The sequence below is a fragment of the Centruroides sculpturatus genome, unplaced genomic scaffold (assembly GCF_000671375.1).
Source record: "Centruroides sculpturatus isolate CEXI.00-Female unplaced genomic scaffold, Cexi_2.0 scaffold606, whole genome shotgun sequence".
In the NCBI taxonomy this organism is placed as follows: domain Eukaryota; kingdom Metazoa; phylum Arthropoda; class Arachnida; order Scorpiones; family Buthidae; genus Centruroides; species Centruroides sculpturatus.
In genome coordinates this window covers 397,316-413,587 of record NW_019384730.1, presented here as the reverse complement: position 1 = coordinate 413,587, position 16,272 = coordinate 397,316, and the positions used below count along the sequence as shown (strand labels likewise).

General features: G+C 27.5%; 1 protein-coding gene across 1 annotated transcript in view; it reads left to right on the top strand.

Moving 5' to 3' along the window:
- The first annotated feature begins 1,214 nt into the window (after window positions 1–1,214).
- Window positions 1,215–16,272, top strand: part of LOC111628196 (2-oxoisovalerate dehydrogenase subunit beta, mitochondrial-like) — a 27,938-nt gene continuing 12,880 nt past the window's right edge. The window contains exons 1-5 of the mRNA XM_023371936.1: window positions 1,215–1,396; window positions 4,299–4,376; window positions 6,397–6,465; window positions 10,247–10,380; window positions 15,028–15,183. Of these exons, the coding sequence (XP_023227704.1) occupies window positions 1,240–1,396; window positions 4,299–4,376; window positions 6,397–6,465; window positions 10,247–10,380; window positions 15,028–15,183 (594 nt within the window). The 5' untranslated portion in view covers window positions 1,215–1,239. The remainder of the gene's footprint in view (window positions 1,397–4,298; window positions 4,377–6,396; window positions 6,466–10,246; window positions 10,381–15,027; window positions 15,184–16,272) is intronic.

Below are 16,272 nucleotides of genomic sequence, written 5' to 3'. Positions count from 1 at the left end.
AAATCGAAGCGGAATAGAATTTAACATTAGTAAATAATATAAAATAAATATTGAAAATTGTAACGAGATAATTATGGGTAATAGATATATTATATCTAAATAAATAGATGTTATATGTTTTTATCAAAGCAAGAAGTGGCATTTACAGGGCATATGGAATATATTGGATCTAATAACAGAGGTAATTATATTGAACTTGTTTATTTATTAAGTACGTCAGATAAATAATCTATTAAAAATACATTTAAAGAAAGAATTAACTGATTGCCCCTGGAAGTCGGCTTCTTATAAAAACACAGCTTCCCTATCATCAAATGTCACGGCACGCCCGCCACTGCCATATAGCGTTGGAAAGTGATGAGGATGACCATGGAAGCAACGGAAGCAACAGAGAAGAAATTGCTCTCTTATGTATATTTTGAAATTTTAATTATTTTTCACGAAAAAATGCAGTTTCAAAGACTTTTCGATTTTTCCTCGTAATAACATTAAATTTACGTGTTTTATACGTTTTTAATTTGTTGTGAACAGAAATAAACTTTCTTTTTCTCATTTTTTGCTCTTTCCATCCAGTGAGCACTAAGATGTCTTTTTCATCATATCCACCACGGAGCCAACTAGTGATCGAATGGATGATACCACTGAACACTTTTAGTAGTATTCGTAGATACGCGCTTGAAGAACTGATTAGCCGCTAAGAGTTTTCTGGAGTTTCTTTCCTGACAGTATCTCTCCCTTGGCACTAAGCCCGAGCGTTATGTTGCCTTATTCCGTCAATCAATCCTTTATGCAATCTTTGTTTACTCTTCTCGCTCTTGGCACGAACAGGGCCTTTTTTCCATGTCCATCGTGGGTTCGGCCAGAAAGATAAATGGAGTGGCCGAGACCCGACATACACGGGACAGACCGCCCATGAAAAACTCCTGGGGTATCCCGAGCTATTTGATCCCAGGCCCCAAGGACGTAGGCTGGTGCCTTAGCCACTTCGGTCATCCGGTAGTCCAAAACAGAAACACAGTTTGCTTTGAGAATGACGTTAAACGAGTTTAGCGTTTCGTACAGACACCATTTTATCTGCATTAAGATCTGAACTATTTTTAAAAAATTACCAAAGTTATATTTAAATAGTATTTATTTATTTATTTCGCATTAATTACAATAATGCCAATTGAGTAATATTTTTAATTTCAATAAATACGAAACCAAGATGTGATATAATTGCTAGTATTCGGAAATAAAATGGCCGCCTCCATTGGCACGGTTATTGGTAGATGTTTTTCGAGACAGCTGAAATTACGAAAATCTGGTTTACTAATTTATAAGCATTGTAATGCATCGATATTTCGACTGTCTTCGCATTTTACTTATGTACCTGATACCGTTCCACCTTCAGAAGGCAAGTCTCTGTTTTCAGATGTGATTACTAATTTGATGTAATACGTAGCAATTTAAATAAACTGTATAAACGTTATTGTTATAACATTAATTTATTTTTTAATATTCTGCATTGTTATTGTCTTTAATAAAACTTAGAAGTCTGATGTACAGATGCTTGCATTAAAAACATGCCAATGGTGAATGATTTAAAAACAACACAAAATTGCATGTAGATCAAAATTCTATTTTCTTAATCCCTTACATACAAGAAATAACTGTACTTGAAATTATTCAGTCCTTTGATATATCTATTCTACAGGAATACGTGTTGCAAGATCATACATTATGCTCTATGTACTACAACAAAGCTGATCAAAACTATAAACTGGAAGCACAAAAAGAGGAAAATAAGGCAAATTACATATGCTCATTAGCACTTAACTTGATTTCATAATTTGTTAAAAATCTTGTCCATCCTGGTTTGTTTTGATGCCACTTTTTTGTCTATGAAATTAATAACTGCTTGATATTAGTAATGTTGTATATAGCCTATTTGTTTATGCTGAAACTTATCAGGAAGATCTTCATGACTTGGAAAGACTCAATAAAAGCCTTGCTAAATTTTGTCACTACACTCAGACCAATGTCAGAATGTTCATTAGATGACTTCTTAATTACTCTCTTCGTATAATTCTTCAATTGTATATATCCCAGATGTAACAAGTGTATTATCGAACTCTATAAATTCACAGAAAATTATTACCCAAATATTAACTAAATGTTGAAAAAATGCAAAGTTTACAATAAATGAAGCTAGAAAAAAAAATCCATTATTCTGAGTTATGGATCTGCTAAACGGAAGTAAAATTTCATTGATTTGATGGGACCTGAGAAAAAATCCATTGTTTCATGAACCATTAAAATGAGTTTCTACTGTATCTATATTTTACTTAGAAATTAATTGTTTTTAAGATGACAAAATTTAGATACTGACAGAAACCGATTTAGAAAACGTTTGTGGTGAACTTTATCATTTGTTTTTTTATGTCACACCAGTTATAGGTTCTAAGAGTACATTAATTATAATTAAATATGTTAAAGAAAATATATAAACATTTTAGAATGCATATAATATATTCTATATAAGTAAGTAAAAGGTCCAAAAATAAATGTCTATAGAATTAGAAAAAAGTTTATAAATGTGAATGCAGAAAATATTAAAAGATTTGTAGAAAAAAATTAATATCGACTTAACCGAAGAATGAAATTAATTTACATTTTACACTATTTTTTAATATTATATTTTACATTTTTTACATTAAAAAAAGTTAAAATATTTTGATTATATAAGAGAATCAGTTTGCTTTCATTTATGTATTCACTTTTAAAATATCATTGAAATAACGATAAAGATATAAAATATATTTTATATCTAATATGAAATTATGTAAAATAGTAAAGAATGAATTTAACACATCAGTCCCAATAATTACATCAGAGTCATACCTCACCACCAAACTTTCAATAAATATTTGATTGTAAATATTTTCAGTTTCACCAAATCGTTGAGTTTCCTTTGCTCTACAGGCAGAGGGCCTTTGTAACATTTCTATATAGCTGATGATGATGGTTGGCCATGTATTTTTAGCAAACTAAATGTTTGCATTACTCTGCATACTCTCTGAGAATTGAGGTATTATTTGATTTTCCCTAAAATTCTGAATTATTTAAAGCTTTATAAAGGCTGACATGGGACATGGTTCTTTTGCAGGATATGCATGCAGATGCAAAGCTGACAAATGCTGAAAATAGGAAATCACAATTTTGCTGACTTGGGATAGTAATCTATCAGTGAAAAATATATTTTTAAGTAATAACGTACAACTACACACCAGAGTTTACTAAATACTATGTACCTCCGAAACCTTTTTATTCATATCGGTTAAAGGTTTCGGAGGTACGTAGTATATATTTTTAAATGTATTATAATAAAGAAACTGTATTATAAAATAATTATAGTAAAATTATTATATTATTTCAAAAGATAATTGATTATTATTTATACACATGTTCAAAAGAACACATCTATTTCCATTAAATCCAACTACAGTTAGCAGATTATAGTATTTAATGATAGTGAAATAATTTTATCTGTTTCATTGAAAAAATGCAATCTTTACTTGTTTATTTTCTTATTTAAATCATTATTATTATTATTATTATTTTCTTAAAAAACATATATTAATAAGATAAATTTAAAAAGTTCTAGCCTGTTCCAGCAACAATTTTTATTTATCAAACATTTTTGGCTATCTTAGTATCCAGCCACAGGATCAAACATTCATGTAGTAGCTGAATGTTTCATCCTGTTGCTTTTAATATAATTTGCTATGTAAAGCAGTAGTATAACCAGGGAGGAACCCAGAGGACCCAGGCTGCCTAACCTTTGTAAATAAATATAATTATGAAAAGATCAGATAAATGCAGAAAAAATTTGAATGTGTCAAAAACACTTAAACAAATGCATATACAATATCTAAAAGCTTACCATTCATCTATAATGGTACAGAGGTGAATGTAAGTTGGCATGTTCTAACTTGCAAACTTATATTCACCTTTCCATTTACTCCTAATAATGTTTTAGTTATGTTACTGTATTCAGCACTCCTGTATCAGACAGTCACAAGTCACCACTGATTATGTTGTAAGCTATTAATATGCATACTGACAATTTAAAAATGGTTCCATTGTGGTATTTAAGACCATTCAGGATTATACATACTTTGTTATTTTATATACTTATATATATATAGTTTATTTTCAATAGTGATCACTGTATATAACTTCTACTCTATTTACTAGTTAAAATTTATATTTTTTATAATCAATTATTTAATTTAAATTTATATATTTTTATATAGGTGAAACTGCTCGAATGAATCTTTACCAAGCTGTTACGAATGCACTTGATATAGCACTTGAAAGTGATCCAACAGCAGGTATTTTAAATCTTTAATTTATTTACAATATATCTCATAATATCATGTAGTAAATTAAATTGGCCTCACTGATTTACTTGCTGACATGAAATATTTGAGTAGAAGCAGACTTCTTATAAAAAAAGGGATAGTACATTTGAAAGATGTTGAGTGCTTATAACAGAAAAAATGTGAAATAGTAAAAAATTAAAATAATTGATGTGCTATTAACAAAGTTTAACCTTTTACACTTATACAACAAAACACCATCTGAACAATTGATTTTAAGTGCCTACTGCTTATTTTTTAGATGTTTATTATTATTATTATTATTATTAATTTGCTCCTCATTTTTTAAAATTATAATGTTGTTTTTTATTACTATCAATTCTTTTTCAATGAAAATTTTCAATACAGACATACTTTGCTTTAAGGCACTTCTCTTTTATAGAATTTCATTAATTTAGTACTTTTCAATTAGATTCGTGTTTATTATTTTTGGCTCTTGCTAAGGCAAGAGCCAAAAATAATAAACATGAAGGGATTTTCAGGATTTTTTTGTATTATTTTTACTTTGTATTTTTTAGACCTAGCACTATTGTGCATTTAATAAATGATAGTATAAATATATTTTTAGGCTTTTATATGTACTGGCAAGTGAAAAAAAATAGGCTGTTTCACTTTAAGGCAATATTTGCCCTTCAGCAGTGGTTTGGAACTTAATCCACCTTATTAGCAAGGTATGCCTGTATGTAAATTAAATAAGTGTAAATAATATATAAAACAGTATTTGTTTACAAAGAATTGTTTTAAATTACAAAAACATAGAGAACATTGTGAAATAGTGTTAGATTTGGACCACTAAAGACAATCAGGAGCAAAACATCTATTAGATAATATCTAAAATTAAAGAATTAAATATCAAGTAATTCATATTACATACAAATTAAAATTCACTTATAAAACTTTGCTTATTGTAATCAGCATTTTAGTTATAAGTATCATTATCTTCAAGTAAATAGGTATTTTTAAGCTACCTTTTTATATTATCAGCCTCAACATGACTGATAACTTGTAATTGCTATATTTATAATTTTCAGTCTTAACCAGTGCTTTAAACATTAACCATTTTAATTATTATTTGTTCACAGTGCACATGCTTAATTTGTTGGCATTTCCTACTTGTTGTAATGTCATGTAATAATATAAAATGTATTAGTTAAAGATTCTGTTTTATTACTTTTATTAGCAAAATAGAAATAACAAAAAAAATAAGATACTGTAAGGGTTGTTCAATGAAACATAGATTGAACTGTATAACACATGGTGTCATTGATTACTAAAACATGATTACAGTATACAGCAGAGTGACAAAGTTGCATTAGCCACTATAGGAAATCACCTTCTGCATTCAAACACATGTGCAACTTCATATCTTCAGACCTTTAAAATTCTCAAATTTAAAAAAAGTGGTTTATCCAACAGTCTTCCTCTTTCTGTGCATTTCCTGAATTCAGATGTGTTCCAGTATGGTACAAGTTAGTACTAAGCTGGAACACAAGTCTGAATGCAGGAAGTGATATCCTGTAGAAGTTAAAGAAACTTTGTCTTTATGCTGTGTGTACTGTAATCCTGTTATTGTGACCAGTGACACCATATATTATACAGTCTAGTCTGCATTTCATTTGAATAACTCTTATATATTCTAACACTTTTTTGGTTAACTTATATATTGAATTACTAAATATTTGGAAATTTAAAAATTAAAATTTTCTAAAAATTGGTTTGTTTGTATTTATAAAGATTTATTTGATTTCTTGATATTTTTAAATCTTAAAAGTATTTTAATATTTGCATAATAAAAGTTTTATAAATAACTAAAATTTATCCATTATAGATAAAGATTTATATCAATTTATTAAATGAATATAATTAAATAGATAATATGTTCTTGTTTGAATTAAATTTTCATATAACAGTAATTTTTATTAATTAGCACACAAATTAATATGTTCTAACTATATTTTTGTATTTTATTCAGTGATATTTGGAGAAGATGTAGCATTTGGTGGTGTTTTTAGATGTACTGTTGGTCTTCAAGATAAATATGGTAAGTAACTGTATATGACAATGATATTTTACAAATTTTTATTGTGATGATAAATTTTTATGCTACTTGTTCTTCTACAAAATATAAATTACATTTTTATATTTAGAAAGCATTTTATTAATTTCATTAAAGAATAGTAAAATAGTTTAATATTTAAAATACTTTAACAATTTTTATCATCTTTGAATGGATCCCATATTTAATATACATAAATGATAATTACAAAATTGAAGACTAATACAAAAATGAAACATTCACTGAAAATAATACAAAATCAATACTTTAGCAAACCAACAAAGAAACACATTTTAAATAAACTTATAGCAATAAGTTTATTTGAAATATCCATCTGCAACATACAGTTGACCCCCTATAACACGGTAAATACGTTCCAAGTTTTATGAATCCAGCTTCTAGGAGTCCAGCCAATCACAGCCCGGCACGTATGCTGTTTACGGACTACAGCTGTTTGAAAGGTTTCTTCCATAAAATTAATCAATTCTAGACTAATTCGACTCAACATTTCCAAAATACATATAATTTTTTGGGAATAATCCATATAAACTATGCTATAAACAAAAAATTGTAGGATTACTTACCGAGTGTGCACTGTTCAACTACGCCGTTGCTTAAGCTTGTTTTCGTAGTGGATATTGTCATCGAATGGTGCTCACGTGCTTCCTGATAAATTATTTTTTTCGTGAAAAATTTGCTGAACTTTAGAGACATCATTAATATAAATATAATTTTTATGGACATTAAATAATAAATGGTTTTTAGTAGGTCCGCTGCTCGTTTAAACTCAATAGTTTGTGCAATCCTGTCGCGACACGAGTCGGCGATGACGTTTTACCAAATTATAGGAGTTTTTTTAGCATGTTTGTACGAATACTATCGCAATTTTTTCGCCGTGATATAGGAATCCGAACTATAGGAACCCATGTTATAGGGGGGTCAACTGTATTATGTTTTGCAACATCTGCAACATTTTATGTAAGGAATATGTTTCTTAAGACCACATAATTCAGTAACTACATAATAACTAGTTTTCTGATAGGAAGAAATATAAAGTTGGGGATTCAAGTAAATGTGTATGTATTGTAGCATTTTTTTAAACATGATAATTTTATTAATTACTATTGTCATCATTTTTTATTACATTTCTATATTATTATTATAATTATAGTCAGATGAATCAGAAACACTACTCATTAAAACTGGATGAGATGAATAACATAAAAAACAACTTATTTTCAAATCAGCAAACAGTTTTCATGTACAGACAAATGTTTTGGCCTACTAATAGGCCTGCATCAGGTTGATGTACAGTAAAACTTCTCTAACTCAAATGTCTGTAACTCAAAGAAAACAAAGCACTTTGATCTCAATGGAATAGCATCAAGATTTAACATGTCCAACTTGAATGTTTTAACTCAAATTTTCTTCAAGTTGAAGTTTTTCATGGTTCCTGACTGATTTATGTTACATTCAATTTCTCCAACTCAAATTTTAATATTTATTCTATTCAAAGTGATTAATTGTTGGATTTCCATGAAATTTTTAGACAATTAGTTGTATCTGCTCTCCAATACCAATTATCAGACAACATTCCAATTCAAAGTAAGAGATCTTCTTACTTTATCTCAACAAGATATACCTGCAAACTGTTCATTTCCATTAGTTACATTGAAAAGTTTGCTGAAAGGCATTACATGGGTTGTTTAAAACAAAAAAAAAAAAAAACTATCAAAGATTCTTTATATAATGCAAGAAAGGTAAAAGTACAAATCTGTTCAGAATCAACATTTTTTACTCTATTGTTCTCTAATTCAAAGTTTTTTCCTGCCCCTTGGAGTTTCTAGTTACAGAAGTTTTACTATATTTATACATTCTATTTTCAGAATATATGTATGCTCCAATATGAATGTTACGGAATTCATACTTTAGAACAACATTAAAATTCAAACACACGTTCTGTACAATAACAAATTTTATTATCATATGCAATTTTTTAAAAATTAAAATGAAAAGTTTAGTTTGATGTTACAAACAATATCAGTTTTATTTAATTAAAAACTTCAGTTTCCTACATTGTTTCAGTTTATGAAAAACTGGAAACAATGCAGGAAAATGATGTTACAAAAATAACATCAAACTAAACTTTTTGTTTTAATTTTTATAACCTCACACGTAATAATAAAATTTATTAATTCTGTTTGGAATACACATTTGAATTTCAATGTTGTTCTTTTAACAACAATATTGAAATTTAAATGAATTTTCTATAAAAAATTTGAATTTTTTAATGTTTATGTTGAAATTCATATACATTCTAAAAATAGAACATATAAATGCATTAATCTGATACAATCCCATTAAGTTAATAGGTTGAAAGCATTGTCTATACATTAAAATTGTTTGCTGATTTAAACAGTTGTTTTTTTATGTTTTAGTTTTTTAACTGATACAGTTGTTTTTTTATGTTATAGTCTGATTAAACTAAAAGATCAGTAAATGCAGCAGGTAAAAATTAAAACATGCTATCTTGCCTTTTGTTGAACTTCTATTCCAAAATTATTGATTTTCAGATGTTTTTCATCACTAGCACTAGAATCATCACTTAGTGAATATTTTAATAAAATTGTTATGAATAAAAAAATTTGTTTTATAACAACAGTGTCTGTTAAAATAATAGCACAATAGTGGTCAAAATCACAAATAATTTCTGATTCATGTAAACCAAACAATCTGCCAGATTATCTATATAGAAGAGATCTTAGTCAAAATAAAGATATTTTGTTTTGACTTTTGACTAAGATCTCTTCTCTTTGATGATCAGAAACTATACCAGTATAATAAGTTCTATTAATAAACAAGATTCAAGTAGATAGTATGTACCCAAAAACATTGGTTTATTATGTTGTTAATGAATTTTCTAGATTTTCAGTCATTCAGATCAGGCCCAGTACTGTTTGAGCTAGATAATGGAGTTCCACTGTATTAGGTAGTTGTTTACTATATATATGGATGCACTTAAACAGCATAAATGGTGGATATTTTATTTTGTAATCATACTGTATTTCACATACTAGCTAAAGTGGTGCTCCCATTATTGGAAACATGAATATACCCTACCTACCTATTTTGAAACGTATATATAATTTTAAATCTTGAAATTTGCACTATTTTAAATTTTGTAGGTAAAATTTTATTACTATATATTTTATTATACTATTGTATTTTACACCATATAAAATGACCTCCATTTCAGCACAAAATATTTAGGAAAAGTATTTAATGTATTTAAGTCATCCCAGGCTTTTGGTACTCAGCATCAATTTTTTTTTTATTGTATTCTGGTTAAAAAAAAGTAAAATTTAATTGCACACTGTTATTTGTTATTTGTCAGGGAAAAACATGCGTTTCAAAGAAGTTATTTACCATTAAAATATTTTACACAAATATATGCAGAAGCAACTTAGCTCTGACAAAAACAATAATAATAATATGTTTAATTAAACAATAACATTTGTATTTAAGAGTTGGGCTAAGTAGAGGTTACTAGGTAACTTACTGAAGATCATTTGAAGATTCCATTAGCCTGTGGGAGATTAAAACATCACACGGTGCAAGGTAATTTTTCCCTCCTCAACAAAAGTGGCATCTTACATGCTATAAAATATGGTATTTCAGATTTACATAGAATGCAATCATACTGTTTTTCACTATTTTTAATGGACTTTTGAATTAAGCATTTTCTAAAATCACTTTATATTTTCAGGAAAGGATAGAGTTTTCAATACTCCTCTCTGTGAGCAGGGTATAGCTGGCTTTGGTATAGGTGTAGCTGCTGCTGGAGCAACTGCTATTGCAGAAATTCAGTTTGCTGATTATATATTTCCTGCATTTGATCAAGTAATGTTACAAAACTTACATTTAACTTTGTTATTTTAATATTCTTTCATATATTTTATACTGATGTTTTTTTTAATCATTTCTTATATCATATCTGAGCTACAAGTAATAGTATATCAATGTAAATGTGGAACCTCTATAATTAAAATTACCTTCTTCTCAATACTGGAAAGAATCACAAACACACTTTAAAGTCTGGTTCACTTTTGACAAATGTTTTCGATCTTACTCAAGGTCTGCCTCAGGTATTTAAATTAATGATATTCCAAATTGGAATGCAGAATAACTTTTCAAAATATTACTTTTTTAAAAATTGGAACACAAACATAATCTATACTAATATTATAAAGAGGTAATGTTTGTAAGTAAGTTTGGATGTAGCAGGTAATCTCCAAAACTACTCATCTGATTTCAAAAATTCTTTCACCAATATTTAGAATGGAACTTCAGGGTGGACATAGGCTGTATATTATTCCGTTAAACATTCATATAAATTTAAAGATATAATCTAGGTTAAGGCTTTTATGTCCAACAGATACAAGTACGACGCCCTAAGTTTGCTTTTCTGTGAAAATGAACTAAAGCAGATCATCTTCTATCTATCTATATAAATAAAAATGTAATGTTCGTTTGTTCCTACTGATTCCTTTAAAATTTTGACACAACACTGCATTCGAATACGCACGTGTTTTTATATAATATACATGTCGAAATTCCCCCCTGGGCGGAGATGGACAGGATTAAGGCTTACCATAAAGAACTCTTCTTCTATTTATACTATTTTAGATGCAGTTTTTTGTGTTTTTGATTGCGTTTTAATAGGGTACGTCAAGAGAATGTACACTAAGAAGGGATTTTTTGAAAAATTCCCCCCATGGGGAAGTGTTATACATTTATAATAGATACATTTTGAGCCACAACAACGCATGGCAGGGTCTGCTAGTGATATATAACAACAAAAACTAAACAATGGTAAATATAAATTTAATTTTAATACATATATAAAAATTTTAGGTATAACATAATGTTAATTAATAAAATTAAATTATGTCGGCACTCCCCAGTTTATCATAAAAGCATTTCCATGCATATGAAATTGTTTTTCTGTCAAAGCTAATACATTTACCAGTCAGGTTGGCCTTGTATATTTTCAAGGGGATAAGGTTTTGTGAGTATTGTGTTCACAAACTAAATCCACCTTCTTTTTTCATACCTTCTGTCTCTAATGATCCAAAAAGTTTTAAAATAGCAGCATTTAGAACACTTGTTCAAAGACTTTACATATATTGTTCTAGAAAAAAGGATAAATAGCAAGAGATTGAATCTATTAAAAAGCTGACAACAAAACATGGCTACAGTATTAAACTAATTACTGAATTGGCTAAAATTTTAAAAAACAAGTCAAGTAAGGCTACGTTTACTGTGGATGCGAATTCTGACAAAATCTTGTTCTGACAAGTATGTCCAAAATCCTCGTCAGAACAAGGTGGATATACTGTGCACGTTTTCTGACAGTCAGTGCGTTTCTGCCTCCCAGCAAAATGGACAAACTTGATGAGTTTTATTTTCTTGAAAGTCCGTTGATTAAGTTATTGTTGATAGGTGGTGGGAAAACAGAGCATGTTAACCACTTATTTTCCACAAGGGAGAGTTCCAAATATTATATCAAGATTTGTGGAACAACCTGCAAAAGTTTTTCATGTATTTCAGAATGAGAGCTATCTCTGCCGAGAAATATCTCTGTTGTGATAGTTTTTGTCTTTCATGTCCCACAAATACCTATTCTCGAACACAAGACTAATCAATTTATTAATATCCATGTTGAAAAAACAAAAACACTTGAAATTCAACGTCCGAATGCACGAAAAAATCAAACTTGTTTGAACGCTCGAATGGTTCTGACTACATCGTGCGTGTTCTGACATGTCCTTCACTGCCAAAGTAAACACTCTCATTGGAAAACAGGTATTTGTTTGTTTCAAAACAAAAGCTCACAATTTCATTTGCAAATCATTTGTTAAAACATTTATGGGTGAACAAAGGTCAACTGTCTATTGCAAATGTCAAAGAGCTGATGCTGTGGAAGAAGGTAAAGAAGAATCTGCATTTGTTTGGCATCATCATATTGGAGCTGCTTCCAATAAACATCATTATTACAAAAGAATTCTACTGTAAACAATTGGATCATTTGAACACCAAGATCAAAGAACTTTGTCAATACTTGGAAAAAGTTCTTTGATTTTGTTTTGATCTTGACAAAGTTTTTTGCTATGATAACATGTCAGCACATAGAGAAAAGATACTCTTAGAAAAGCTGGCTATTCCAGGCTGGGAAGTTCTGACTCATCCATCTTACAGTCCAGACATGGCACTAACTGACTATCATACTATTTTGTGGCTTGTAGAACCATATTGAACCAGTTCTATGATAATATTCATGTGAGAACAATGCTTGAGACTTTTCTCAAAGAAAAATCCCAATCATTCTATGCTCATGGGATCAAAAGTTTGCAACAAAGGTGATGAGATGTGATTGATATTGATAGTGATTACTTAAAGTTTGAACTGTAATTGCTGTTAATTGTCAATAAACTTTTTTTTTTCAAAATGAATTATACCTTTACAACCTGATAGAAGTGACTTTAATCATAGTACACAAGTTGATTGCAATTTAAAGAGCTATTATTAGAATATGAAATACTTTATTAATCATGAAAGCTGAACATTTATTTAAATAGTTATATAGTTTTACAGCAATGGTGAATAAAATTAATAATAGATAAAGAATGCTTTAATTTAATATGGAAATGGGTATATTCGTGTGGTCATAGTTTAATAAAATTGGTTTAAAGTGCTAAAAAATTATTTTTATGTGTAATTAATATTTAATTAAGAATATTTATTAAGTAAGAATTAATTAATTTTTAGTTTCATCGTTTATAATAAATCCCATAGATCTCAAATATGTTATTAGTTAATAAGAATTTATGTTATTTGAGTATAGTTTGAATTTATGTAGTAAGTACAATGAAATGATAGATTCATGGATAAATTACTAATATTCTTAGGACATATGGAATATATTAATGATTAATTTTTGTACCTTAACTATTTATCATACTTGATGTAGTAAACATAATTTTATTAAAATCTTCAAAAATTTCTAATCAATGTCAAAATTTAAATATGGTAGAATTTACTTAATTTAAATGCAGATATTGTTATTACTCATTTACTGTTGTTATCAGAATCCATAATCCAAAACATTCAAGTTAAAATCCATTTATAAAACTTTGTGTATTGTAATCACAGTTTTATTATAGTTATCATTATATTCAGGTAAATAGACATTCTTTAAGTTATCCTTTCATGCTATTGGTAAGACTGAAAATGATTGCATATTATCAGTCTTAAATAATGCTTTAAATGTTAAAATTTTGATTGCTATTTGCTATTGTTTTTCTGTCAAAGCTAATACATTTACCAGTCAGGTTGGCCTTGTATAAATCAATTATTTAATTTAAATTTATATATTTTTATATAGGTGAAACTGCTCGAATGAATCTTTACCAAGCTGTTACGAATGCACTTGATATAGCACTTGAAAGTGATCCAACAGCAGGTATTTTAAATCTTTAATTTATTTACAATATATCTCATAATATCATGTAGTAAATTAAATTGGCCTCACTGATTTACTTGCTGACATGAAATATTTGAGTAGAAGCAGACTTCTTATAAAAAAAGGGATAGTACATTTGAAAGATGTTGAGTGCTTATAACAGAAAAAATGTGAAATAGTAAAAAATTAAAATAATTGATGTGCTATTAACAAAGTTTAACCTTTTACACTTATACAACAAAACACCATCTGAACAATTGATTTTAAGTGCCTACTGCTTATTTTTTAGATGTTTATTATTATTATTATTATTAATTTGCTCCTCATTTTTTAAAATTATAATGTTGTTTTTTATTACTATCAATTCTTTTTCAATGAAAATTTTCAATACAGACATACTTTGCTTTAAGGCACTTCTCTTTTATAGAATTTCATTAATTTAGTACTTTTCANATGCCACCCCATTACAACAACCCAGTAACAATAACAAAACAGATAAAAACAAGTTACTAGTTACAAAGAAAATATATAAAATAAAAATATAATTATTTTTTATTTTAATTATTATATAATGTATAATAATTAAAATAAAAGTTTTTACTTTAGAAAGAAAGAAAGAAAGAAAGATATTAAAGTATCATGTTATATCAATTGTTATCAAAAACTCAATAAATGTTTGTTATTTTTTGATTTCCAAAAATAAAAGGTTAAATTATTTTCTGGTTAATTTTTAAAAATCCTTGATAAGAAATATATTAAATTCATTCAGTTTAAATGCAACTATGAAATTCATATAAATTGATATGACAGGAAAAGGTTGTATTTTTTTAAAACTATTAGATGTATTAAAAATTATCTTTAACAGTTAATGTTGAACAATGTTTAAAATTAAAATAAATCTAACAGATTTATTTTGAAATATTTTTCAAATTTTTCTTAAAAAATCTTCATTTATGATTTGATTTTATTATAATATTGAGCAATATTTTTTAGATGATATTTATTTGATTATACATATTTTTTAGATTGTCAATGAAGCTGCAAAATATAGATATAGATCTGGTAATGAATATGACTGTGGAAATTTAACAATAAGAGCACCAATTGGAGCTGTTGGACATGGTGCTATGTATCATTCACAGAGTCCAGAAAGTTTTTTTGCACATTGTGCAGGACTAAAGGTATTTACTTAAAAATAAATTTTAAAATATATAAACTAGTATATCTTCAAAAAAATTTTTCAAAACTTGTCCAGTCTTCACACTGTATAGTTTACAAAAATGAAGAAAATAAATCAAAGTGACAAGAATGTCATCTTTAGTTCCAATTTTAGTAGCAAAATAGTAGAAAGTAATGCTATTATGTGTGAAGAAAGTGAAACATTGTACAGTATAATTAGAGCTTCAGTATATAAATTATGTGTAAATAAAAATTCTACTAAATATAGAAGACTGAGGACTAGACTGCTGTAAAGCAAAACATGGCTGAAATTCATTTTTGCTTTCAAGGATTTTTTTGACTTGCCAGTGTGTATAAAAGTCTAAAAACATGTTTGTGCCAGAAGATAATAAATGCATAATAACAATAGGCCTATAAAATATTGAAAAAGAAAACAATTGCTGGATTAGATTGGGCTATATTACTGCTACTATTAATACAGCAGTAATATAACCCAATCTAATCTTTTATTTGTTTGGCTCTAATATATAATTACTAGCTGCAAGGACCTGCTTCACTGGGTTTTTATTTGTATGTAATATAGTTTATATATATATATATAAGTAGTAGTGGTTTGACACATACTGATCACAAAATTAATTTCAGATGTTGAATAAATTAAAATTACAAATAAAAATTTATTCAATGAAATTATTTCAGATAACTAAATTAATTTTTCGATCACAAATCTTAATTTTATTTTAACAATAAGGTTGTATTAATTTTTAAATTTAAATTTTATTTTATTTTAACAATAAGTACTCACAAAATTATAATTACAAAATAATTTTTTTAAAATTGCAAATAAAAATTTGTTGAATAGAATTATTTCAGATCACAAAATTAATTTTTCAATAAATTTCCTAAATAAATTTGAGTGGCACTAAACACAAAATTAATTTTTCTAATCACAAAAATAATTTTTACTCAAAGGAAATAATCCGAATGTTGAGAATATTCAAGTAAATTTTTAAAATATGAAAGTATTAAATGTTTTAATATCGAATAAAATTAAAACACAATAATTGTATGAAATAATATAACACCAAAAC